General features: G+C 35.8%; 1 protein-coding gene across 1 annotated transcript in view; it reads right to left on the reverse strand.

The window, feature by feature from the left end:
* The window catches only part of LOC100630328 (nuclear envelope pore membrane protein POM 121-like), a 76,268-nt gene that overhangs the window by 38,600 nt on the left and 24,752 nt on the right, over positions 1-12,916 (reverse strand). The window contains exon 2 of the mRNA XM_070234704.1: positions 3,455-3,578. Coding sequence (XP_070090805.1) covers positions 3,455-3,578 — 124 coding nt within the window. The remainder of the gene's footprint in view (positions 1-3,454; positions 3,579-12,916) is intronic.

Here is a 12,916-nt window from a genome sequence, read left to right on the forward strand (position 1 = left end):
ATGATTTCCTTCTTTCTGCTTACTCTGGATTTAGTTTCTTATTGTTTTTCCAGTTTCTTAAGGTGGAAGTTTAGATTATTGATTTGAGATCTTTCTTCTTTTCTAATATATGTGTTCTAGCTATAAATTTCCCTCTAAACACTGTTTTATGTGCATTCCATAAATTTGGTTCATTGTGCTTTTTATTTAATTCAGCTCAATTTCTTAATTTCTAATTTCTTTTGTGATTTCTTCCCCTACCTATTGGTTACTTGAAAATGTATTACTTAATTTTCACATATATATGGATTCCCAAATTTCTTTTTGTTAAATTCTATACATTTATTTTATTTATTTGTCATTTATTTATTTATTTACATTTATGAGAATTGTTTTATGGAATGGTATATGGTCTATCCTGAAGATTGTTCCATGGACGCTTAAGAAGAATGTGCATTCTGGGTGTTGTCAGGTGGAGTGTTCAATAGGTGTCAGTCAGGTGTAGTTTGCAGATAGTGCTATTCAAATCTTCTACACTTTTCTTGATTTTCTGTCTAGTTGTCCTATCCATTACTGGGAGTGGGGTATTGAAGTTTCCAACTATTATTGTTGAATTACTTGTCCCCCTTCAGTTTGGTTAGTTTTACTTCATATATCTCAAGGCTCTATTGTTGGGTTCATATGTGTTTATAATTGTTATATTTCTTAACTAATTGTGACTTTAATCATTATAAATTATCATTGCCTCTGGCAACACTTTTTGCCTTAAAGTTTATTTTACCTTAATATAGCCTTTCCTAATCTCTTGTGGTTACTGTTTACATGGCATAGTTTTTTGCATAATCCTACTCCTGACCTATTGGTATATTTGAATCAAAAGTGTCTCCTTTACACAGCATGCAGCTGGAACTTGTTTTCCTATCCAATCTGAAAATCTTTTCATTTTGATCTGATGGCTTGATCTAGTCACATTTAATGTCATTATTGATATGGCTAGAATTACATCTGTCATTTTTCTATTTATTTTCTATATATCTCATGATATTTTTGTTCTACTGTTTCTCCCTTTACTGGCTTCTTTTCTATTAAGTGGATTTTTCTAGTGTACCACTTTAAATCTTTTATTGATTTTTAAACTATTTTCTTCATGGTTGCTCTAGGGATTATAATATATGCCTTATGAGAGTCTGTTTCATATTAATATTAACTTAATTCTAGTAAAATACAGAAACTTGATCCAATATACCTCCATTCCTTCCCTCTTCTTTCTGCTATTATTGTCATATTTACATCTATATATGTTATAAACCCGACAATACAGTGTTATAATTATTGTTTTATATAATCTTATATAAATGTGTCTTTCACAGAAGCTATAAGAAGGAGAAAAATATATTTACAGAATTGTTTTATATTAACCTACGTATTTATCATTTTTGGTACTCAATTTCTTCTTATGGATTCAATATACTGTCTGGTGTTGTTTCCTTGCTTCAGTATAACTTCATTTCCTACCGCTTCCTTTGTGCTATTATCGTTATATTTATTACATCTTTATATGCTAACAGGCCACAATACAATTTTATAATTACTGTTTTATGCAATTTCTTTTAAATAAGGTAAGAGAAGAAAGAGAAAATATAAACTTATACTGTATTATAATTACCTATATAATTGCTTTTATTGGTGTTCATCCTTTATTCTTCAATTACTGTCTGGTGTCACTTATTTTCAGACTGAAAAAAATTGCTTTAGTATTTCTTATAATGCAGGTCTGCTAGCAATGATTTTTCTAAATTTTTGTTTATCCGGGAATGCTTTTATTTCACCTTCATTTTTGAAAGATAGTTTTGCTGGATATAAGATTCTTACTTGAGAGTGTTTGTTTGTTTTATCACATTAAATACTTTATCACACGTGTGTCCTCCTTTGTTTCTGATGAGAAGTCAGCTGTTATTCTTATTGCTGTTACCCTGTACATGACGAGTCAATTTTATCTCATTGCTTTCAAAACTTTCTCACTGTCTCCAGTTTTCAACAGTTTGACTATGATAAGTGTGAATAACTTTAAATATATCCAACTTGGAGTTCACTGAGCTTCTTCTTGTACTTTTATTCTTCAAACATTGATTGTTCTTAGTTGTGTCCCACAGAAGTCAAGGCTCTGTTCATTTTTCTTCATTCCTTTTTCTTTCAGATAATCTCTATTGATCTCTCTTCAAGTGCATTCATTCTCTTTCCTGCCAGCTCAAATCAACTGTGAAGGCCCTCTAGAAATTTTTTGTATCACTTTTTTTTTCAGCTCTAGAAATTCCATTTGTTTCCTTTTATTTTTAATAATTTGTACTTTATTAATAGTCTCCATTTTATGAGTCATTATCATCATAATTTTCTTTATTTGCTTAAACACAGTTTTCCTTAGTTCCTTGAACATGACTACACTAGCTGCTTTAAATTCTGTTTGCTAAATCCCACATCTGGGCCCTCTAAAGGCAGTTTCTATTGCCTGCATTTTTTGCTATATATGTTTCTTGTTTCTTTGTATGTATCATATATTTTTGTTGAATATTGGACATTTTAGACAATATATTGTAGCAACCCTGAATTTTGATCCCCCAGAACTTGTTTACACTCTTTTTTGTTGGTTTAGTGACTTTCCTGTGAAGTCTGTTTCCACTGAAATGTTCAGCCTCTGATGTCACTGCTCATCACACTTAATAGTGAAAGACTAAATGCTATTCCCAAGGATCAGAAACAAACAAGGATATCTGCTCATACAACTTAGAACCAACATTGCATTAGAGGTTCTAGCCAGTGTAATAACTCAAGGGAAAGAAATAAAAGACATTCAGATTGAAAAAGAAGTAAAACTTTTTATTCCGAGACAACATAACCTTCTATGTAGAAATTTCAATGAACTCTACCAGAACTAATGAGTTAGTTGCAGTATACAAGATCAATAAACAAATCCAGGGATGTCATCATTGTGGCAGCATGAGGGGATCCCTTTGTCTCTCCCCTTCAATCTGTAGTGAGTAAAAGATCCATAACCCAACAAAGGTCACATTGCCCAACACATCAAGATACCAGAGAGATCAACATATCAATACATATGAAGGTGGGTGGATTAAAGTACATATATAGGAGGGGGAACAGGGGAACAGCAGAAGTGGTGCCTAAGATCCTATACCCCCTGCTGCAACAGCTAAGCCAGCCACCCCTGGCCCCAAAGAACCCAGTGGGCAACAACAGAAGCATGAGTGAGACTCTGGCCAGCCAGCCATGGCCGTGCCTGCAGCCATGGGGAGTAGAGCAGCAGCAGACGTGGAGCCCCATGGTCCCAGGCTCCCACCTGTGGCTCACAACCACAGTGCTCACCTCGCAACTGTAGTGGCTCCCATGGCCACGAGGTAATGGGTAACAGCAAAGGCAGTGCCTCACAAACCTGGCTTCCACTCCACCCTCCCCCACCCACCGACATGGCAGCAGAGCTTCTGACCCAGGTGACCATGGATGTGACAGAGGCATCAGCCATCCCTTTATTCCTGGTGGCAAAGACAGCAACCACAGCAATACTGGCAATGGCAAAGCACTGGTGACTGCAGAGGCACAGACAGTGAAGGTGAGAGTACCAGCAACAGCTGGGATACAGATGGTGAAGGTTGTAACATGCCAATCCTCAGACACAGCCAGACACAGCTCAGGTAAGAGAAACTAAAAACAGGCACTATGTCACCACTTACTGAAAAACAAAAGAAAGGCCTCTAATCTCCAACTGGTTGAATGGTTTGAATCAAAACAAAAAAACTATACCTAAATAGGAAAAATGTTTGCTATGACAAATGCACCAGCAGAGGAATAACTCAGCAAGCAACACAAAAAGTGGTGGTAACACAACATCACAAAAAGAAAATAACAAATCTCCAGAAACCAAACATAAAGTCACGGAAGACTGTGACCTAACTGATAAAGAATTCAAAATAGCTGCCACGAAGAAACATGAAGTGCTACAAGAAAACTCAGAGAGGTAGATCAATGAATTCCGGAATAAAATCAGTGAAGAGAAGGAGTACTTTACTAAAGAGATTGACACTCTAAGAAGAACCAAACAGAAATTCTGGAGGTGAAGAACTCAATGTATGAAATGAAGAATACATGAGAAAGCATTGGAAATAGAGCAGACCATATGGAAGACAGAATTAGTGAGCTCAAGGAGAGAAACCTAGAAATGATGCAGGTATAAGAGGAGAGAGACAACTAAGTGAAGAAATTCTACAAGAATTATCTGACTCCACTAGAAGGAGAAGATAGAAAAAAGGGAGCAAAAAGATTATTTAAAGATATAATAGCTGAGAAATTCCCAAAGCTGAGGAAGGAACTGGATATTCAAATCCATGACGCTAGTAGAATGTCCAATTATTTCAACCCAAAAAGGCTTTCTCCAAGATACATGATGATGAAACTATCAAAAGTCAAAGACAAAAAAGAATATTAAATGCATCCAGGGGAAAAAAACAATAACCTACAAAAGAACCCCCACTAGGCTATGAACAGATTTCTCATCAGAAACACTACACGCCAGGAGAGAGTGGAATGATTTATTCAAAATGTTGAAAGATAAAAATTCATCCAAGAATACTCTATCGAGCAAAGTTATCTTTCAGATATTAAGGAGAAATAAATGTTTCCCCAGACAAACAAAAGCTGAGGGAGTGTCACCACCAGACCTGCCTTAAGAGAAATGTTGAAAGGGACTCTCCAATCTGAAATGAAAAGGCAAAGGTTTACAAAGCTTTGAGCAAGCTTGTAACAGACAAAATTGGACAATTTCAACTCTGTCAGAATAGGTTAGTAAGCACTTAATTATATCACAAAGGTTAAAGGGAAAGGAAGGATTAAAAATAACAATAAACATTTCAATGTGGTAATGAGCTCACAGTATAAAAAGGCATCATTTGTGACAACAAAAACAAAGAAGGGAAAGAGGAAAATGACACAACCTGCATAGGCAAATGAAGACAACAAGCTATCAGCACAAAAAAGACTATCTTTTCTATGAGCTCTTTTACCCAAGCCTCACAGTAACCACAAAACAAAAATTCAGGCAAGAGTCATGAAACATAAAAAAAAGAGGAAATTAGTTAGAGTGAGGTCAGCATCACAGCAGAGTGAGTTTTCCCCTTAGTCTCTCCCCTCTAAGTTACAACTAAATGGACATTCATTAAGCAGAAGAGGATTCCCTGCACAGCACAACAGGATGTCTGAAAGATCCACACAGCGGTGCACCTGAAGGTGGGTGGACTGGATCCCCAGGAACCAGTGGAACTAGGTGAGTGCACCCCTCCCCCTCGTTGGCAGCAGTGAGCCACACCACAGATGCTCACACAGCAGCCAGCACAACTGTAATGAGGGGGCAGCCTGTCTTATGAGAGCACCCACCACACCATGACAGCCCTGCTGATGGGAAAGCTCTACACCAACTGGCAGCATCTCAGCCCCTGGGAAGGCACCTGTCTGCCAAGTGCAGCACAGATGAGAAGGTGCTCTGTCTACTCAGAAGGCACCCTGGCCATGGGGCACAGCAGCCCACAGAACCCACTGAGTGGTGGTTCGGTCCCCACATAGGCGCCCCTCCCACCTAGTGCAGCAGCTCAGCTAGTCCACTGCTGAGTGAAGCAGCCCCACTTGGGCAAGAGCAACCCATACACCAAGCACAGAAGACCTGCCTATGGTGCATGATCCATCTGCCCAGCAAAGAGGTCCTGCCCACATGAGTGCAACCTGCAGAGCTGCTGTGGCTAGCATGCACAAATGCAGAGCAGCCCTACCTGAACAACTTCCTGCAGACAGCTCCTGCACCCCCACCAGCAGTGGCAGGTGGAATCTGTGACCTAGTACTACCACAAGTTCACCAGCAAGGGATCAACTCATCAAACACCATGAACAATTATAGTAACACTTCAGAGCAGAAGGAAAATGACAGGTCTCCAGAAACCAATCCTGAAGTCACAGAAATTTACAATCTGAATGATGGAGAACTCAAAATAGCTGTCACAAAGAACTCAATGAGTTACAAGAACACTCAGAGAGACAGTTCAATGAGCTCAGGAATAAAATTAATGAGCAGAAGGAATACTTCACCAAAGAGATTGAAACTGTAAAAAAGAAACCAAACAGAAATAGTGGATATGAAGAACACAATTGAGGAGACAAAAAATAATCTAGAAACCATAAAAAATAGAGCTGATGCTACAGAGGATAGAATTAGTGAATTAGAGGGCAGAAATACAGAAATGTTTCTGGTAGAGGAGGAGAGAAAACTAAGATTTTTAAAAAATGAAAGAATTATTCAAGAAATATCCAACTCAATTAGGAAAAACAACATAAGGATTATAGGCATTCCAGAGGGAAAAGAGTGGAAGAAGGGAGCAAAGAGCTCATTCAAAGAAATAATAGCTGAGAACTTCCTACACCTGAGGAAGTAACTGGACTTGCAAGTACATGAAGTCAATAGAATTCCTAATTACATGAATGCAAAGAGACTTCCTCCAAGGCATGAAAGAGAAATAAAGTCAGAAATGCCAAGGAAAAGAAACAATGAACAATGAAACAGAGAACAACTGGAAAACAAGAGATAAAATGGAAATATTAAGTCCTCATATATCAATAATTACTCTAACTGTAAATGGATTGAATTCAACAATCAAAAGACACAGAGTGGCTGGGCAGATTAAAAAACAAAACCCAAGAATATGCTGCCTCCAGGAAACACATCTCAGCTCTAAAGACAAACATGGGCTCAGAGTGAAAGAATGGAAGATGATACTCCAGGCAAATGGCAAACAAAAGAAAACAGGTGTTGCCATATATACAAAGCAGACTTCAAGATAAAAAAGACAATAGGAGACAAAGAGAGGCAGTATATAATGATAAAAGGGATACTCCATCAAGAAGAATCAACACATAAATATTTATACACTCAACACAGGAGCACCAAAGTACATAAAGTAACTATTAACAGAACTAAAGGGAGAAATTAACAGCAACACGATAATAGTAGGGGACCTCAACATCTGACATAAAACAATGGAGAGATCATCCAGACAGAAAATCAACAAGGAAATATTGGAATTAAATGAAAAATAAGACCAGATGAATTTAATAGATATATATGGAACACTCCATCTGAAAACATCAGAATACACATTCTTCTCAAGTGCACATGGAACATTGTCAAGGATAGACCATATTTGGGGAAACAAATCAATCCTCAATAAATTTAAGAAGACTGAAATCACATCAAGGATAATGCTGATGCTTTTCCAGCCATAATGCTGTGAAACTAAAAATCAACCACAAGAAAAAAGCTGGGAAAGTGACAAACATGTGGAGACTAAACAACATGCTACTGAACAACCGATGGATCAGTGAGGAAATTAAAGGAGAAGTCAAAATTATCTGGAGACAAATGAAATTGAAAATACATCATACCAGCTCATACAGGATGCAGCAGAAGTGGTCCTGAGAGGGAAATTCATAGCAAAACAGGTTCACCCTAACAAAGAAGAAACATCTCAAATAAGTAATCTAAACTACACCTAACAGAATTAGAAAAAGAAGAACAAAGCCCAAAGTCAGCAGAAGGAGAGAAATAATAGAAATTAGAGCAGAAATAAATGAAATAGAGACAAAAAAAAACAATAGAAAGGATCAATGAAAGTAAGAGCTGGTTCTTTGAGAAGATAAACAAAATTGACAAATCCTTAACCAGACTCACTAAGAAGAGAGAAGCCACAATTAAATAAAATTAAAAATGAAAGAGGAAAAATTACAACAGATATCACAGAAATACAAAGGATTATAAGAAAAGACTATGAAAAACTGTTTCAACAAATTGAATAACCAAGAAGAAATAGGTAAATTCTTAGACTCATACAATCTCCCAAAACTGAATCAAGAAGAAATAGAGAGCCTGAATAGACCAATCACAAGTAAAGAGATTGAAACCATAAACAAAAAACCTCCCCCAAAACAAAAGTCCAGGACCAGATGGCTTCTCTGGACAATTCTACCAAACAATCAAAGAAGAGTTAATACCTATCATTCTCAAAATATTCCACAAAATTGAAGAAAGTAGAATGATTCCTAACTCATTCTATGAGGCCAACATCACTGTGATCCCAAAGCTGGACAAGGACAACACAAAGAAGAGAAATTACAGGCCAATATCGCTGCTGAATATAGATGCAAAAATCCCCCCCAAAATATTGACAGACCAAATACAGCAATACATTATAAGGACTATACACCATGACCAAGTGGGATTTATACCAGTGATGCAGGGATGGTTAGACATCTGCAAAATCAATCAATGTGGTGCATCACATTAACAAAATGAGGAATAAAAATCACATGATCATCTCAATAGACACAGAGAAAGCATTTGACAAGATCTAACATCCATTTATGATATTATAAATCCGTCAAATAATGGCATAGAAGGAAAGTACTTTCAACATAATAAAGGCCATTTATGACAAACACACAGCCAACATCATACTCAATGGAGAAAAACTGAAAGCCATTACTCTGAGAACAGGAACAAGATAAGTGTGCCCTCTCTCACCACTCCTATTCAAGATAGTACTGGAGGTTTGGGCCAGAGTGATTAGGCAAGAAAGAGAAATAAAGGGATCCAAATTTAAAAGTAAGAAGTAAAACTCTCACTGTTTCTGGATGATATGAATCTATATAGAGAAAAACCTAATGAATCCATCAGAAAACTATTGGAAATAATCAACAACAACAGCAAAGTTGCAGGGTACAAACCAACTTACAAAACTCAGTTGCACTCTGAAACACTAATAATGAGATAACAGAAAGAGAACTCGAGAATACAATCCCATTTACAATTGGAAGAAAAAAAATAAAATATCTAGGAATAAATTTAATGAAAGAGGTGGAAGACCTACATACTGAAAGCTATAAGACATTATTGAAAGAAATCGATGACAACATACAGAAATGGAAAGATATTCTATGCTGATGAATTGGAAGAATAAACATAGTTAAAATGTCCATATTACCTAAAGCAATCTACAGATTCAATGCAATCCCAATCAGAATCCCAATGATATTCTTCATGGAAATAGAACAAAGATTCCAAAAATTTCTATGGAACAGTAAAAGGCCCTGAATAGCCAAAGCAGTCTTGAGGAAAAAAATAATAAAGCTGTAGACATCACAACCACTGACTTCAAAATATACTACAAAGCTATAATAATCAACACAGCATGGTACTGGTACAAAAACAGACACACAGATCAATGGAACAGAATTGAAAGCCCAGAAATAAAACCACACATCTATGGACAGCTAATCTTCAACAAAGGAGCCAAGAATATACAATGGAGAAAGGAAAACCTTTCAATAAATAGTGCTAGGAAAACTAGACAGCCACATGAAAAGAATGAAATTAGACCATTATATTTGCCACACACAAAAATTAACTCAAATTGGATTAAAAACTTGAATATAAGACCTGAACTCATAAAACCCCTAGAAGAAAACACAGGCAGTACACTCTTTGACATCGGTCTTAGCAGTATCTTTTCAAATACCATTTCTACTCAGGCAAAGGAAACAAAATAAAAAATAAATAAATGGGACTATAGACTAAAAAGCTTCTGCAAGGCGAAGGAAACCATCAACCAAATGAAAGACAACCCACCAACTGGGAGAAAATATCTGCAAATCATATATCTGACAAGGGTTTAATTTCTAAAATATATAAAGAACTCATACAACTCAATGACAAAGAAACAAACAAGCTGCTCAAAATGAGCAGAGGATATGAACAGAGATTTTTCCAAAGAAGATATACAGATGGCCAACAGGCACATGAAAAGATGTTCAACATCAATAATCATTAGAGAAAGGCAAATCAAAACTACAAGATATCACCTTACGCATGTCAGAATGGCTATAATTAACAAGACAAAAAATAACAAATGTTGGAGAGGATGTGGAGAAAAGGGAACCCTCATACGTTGCTGGTTGGAATGCCAACTGGTGCAACCACTACACAAAACAGTACGGATATTTCCAAAAGAATTGAAAATAGAAATACTATATGATCCAGCTCTCACACTATTGGTATTTCTTCCACAGAACATGAAATCAAGAATGCAAAGAGATTTATGCACTCCTTGTTCATTGCAGCGTTATTCACAATAGCCAAGATGTGGAAGCAGCTCAAGTGCCCATAAACTGATGAATGAACACAGAAAATGTGGTATATATATATATATATATATATACACACAATGGAACACTACTCAGTAATAATAAAAAAAAAAGATGAAATCCTCCCATTCTCAACAAAATGGATGGACCTTGAGGATATGATGATAAGCGAAATAAGCCAAACAGAGAAAGGCAAATAGTGTATGATTTCACTCATACATGCAAGATAAACAAACACATGGATAAAGAGAACAGATTAGTGGGTACCAGAGAGGAAGGGGGTCAGGAGGGTGGGTGAAAGGGGTACAGGGGTACCTATGTATGGTAACAGATAAAAATTAGACTATTAGTTGTTAGCACAATATAGTCTATACAGAAACTGATATATAATAAAGTGTACCTAAAATTACACAATGTTATAAGCCATTATGACCTCAATAAAATAATTTCTTTAAAAAAAGGAAAGTGAGAAACACATCACAAAGAAACCCACCAAACTAAAAAAAAAAAAAAAAACTATGGAAATATAGAGCAACAAGAAACAAAAGATAAAAATGTCAATATTAAGTCCTCATATATTGATAATCACCCTAAATGTGAATGGATAGAGTTCACCAATCAAGAGACACAGAGTGGCTGGATGGATTAGATTGCAAGACTCAACAATATGCTGCCTCAAGGAGACCCATCTCAGCTCAAAAGACAAACATAGGCTCAGAGTGAAGGAATGGAAGATGACACTCGAAGCAAATGGTAACCAAAGGAAAGTGAATGTAGCCATACTTATATCAGAAAAAGCAGACTTCAAGCCAAAAAAGATAACAAGACAAAGATGGACATTATATAATGATAAAGAGGACAATCCATCAAGAAGATGTAACATTTGTTAATATATCTGAATCTAACATGAGTATCAAAATATATAAAACAATTATTAACAGAGGAGAAATTTATGGCAGCACAATAACAGTAGGGGACTTTAATACCCCACTTACATCAATAGATATAGCATCCAAACAGAAAGTCAACAAGGAAACACTGGCCCTAAATAAAACATTAGACCAGATGGACTTAATAGATATATGCAGAACATTCCCTCCAAAAGCAGCAGAATACACATTCTTCTCAAGTGCACATGGAATATTCTCAAAGATAGACCACATGTTGGGAAACAAATCAAGTCTCAATAAATTTAAGAAGAAGAAAATCACATCAAGCATCTTTTCTGACCATAATGGTATGAAACTAGAAAGCAACTACAAGATGAAAGCAGGAAAAGTCACAAATATGTGGAGACTAAACAACATGCTACTGAACAACTATTGGATCAATGAAAAAATCAAGTGAGAAATAAAAAAGTAACTGGAGACAAATAAAAATGCAAATACAATATACCAAAATCTATGGGATGCAGCAAAAGTGGTACTGAGAGGAAGTTTATTGCAATACAAGCTCACCTTAAGAAACAAGAAAAATCTCAAATAAACAATCTAAAAGTACACCTAAAGGAACTAGAAAAAGGAGAACAAACAAAACCTAAAGTCATTAGAAGGAAGGAAATAATAAAAATCAGAGCAGAAATAGATGAAATAAAGACTAAAATGACAATACAAAGGATCGATGGAATTAAGAGGTGGTTCTTTGAAAAGATAAACAAAATTGACAAACCTTTATCTAGACTCACTAGGAAAAAAAGAGAGAAGGTTCAAATAAATAAAATCAGAAACAAAAAAGAAGACATTGCCATGGATACTACAGAAATACAAAGGATTATACAAGAATACTATGAAAACCTATTCACCAATAAATTGGATAATCTAGAATAAATGGATAGATTCTTTGAATCATATAACCTTCCAAAACTAAATCAAGAAGAAATAGAGAGTTTGAATAGACCAGTCACTAGTAAGAAGAGTGAAACAGCAATCAAAAATCTCCAAAAAAACAAAGTCCAGTACCAGATGGCTTTTCTGGTGAATTCTACCACACATTCAAAGAAGATTTAATACCTATCCTTCTCAAACTCTTCCAAAAAATTGAAGAGGGAGGGATGCCTCCTAACTCAACAGCCAAGACTTGGAAACAATCTAAGTGCCCATCGATGGATGAATGGATAAAGAAGATGTGGTATATTTACATGGAATACTACACAGTCATAAAAGAAAATGTAATCTTGCCATTTGCAACAACATGGATGGACGTTGAGGGTATTATGCTAAGCAAAATAAGTCAGACAGAGAGAGCCAAAAACTGTATGGTTTCACAAAGATGTGGAAGATAAAACAACAACAACGAGCAAACACATAGATACAGACAATAGATTCATGGTTACCAGAGAGGGAGGAGAATGGAGGGAGGGCAAAAGGAATAAAGGGGCACGTTTGTATGGTGACAGATGGCAACTAGACTTTTCTTGGTGAATACAATGTAGTCTATTCAGAAGTCGAGATATAATTATATACACCTAAAATTTATATAATGTTATAAATCAAAGTGACCTCAATTTTTAAAAATAATTGTATTTCGACAGGCTTGCAAAGGACTATTGGAATTGAAATTTATAAAGCAATAAAAACAACCAAAAAAGAAAAGAAATAGAAAACATTGAAATTAAGAAATAAGAAGCACAATTAAAAATTAAAATTTTTTTAACCTGCAAATAACTCTGACAACAAATATACATGATCCATAC

This window comes from Equus caballus, chromosome 14, assembly GCF_041296265.1.
Source record: "Equus caballus isolate H_3958 breed thoroughbred chromosome 14, TB-T2T, whole genome shotgun sequence".
NCBI classification, from domain to species: Eukaryota; Metazoa; Chordata; class Mammalia; order Perissodactyla; family Equidae; genus Equus; species Equus caballus.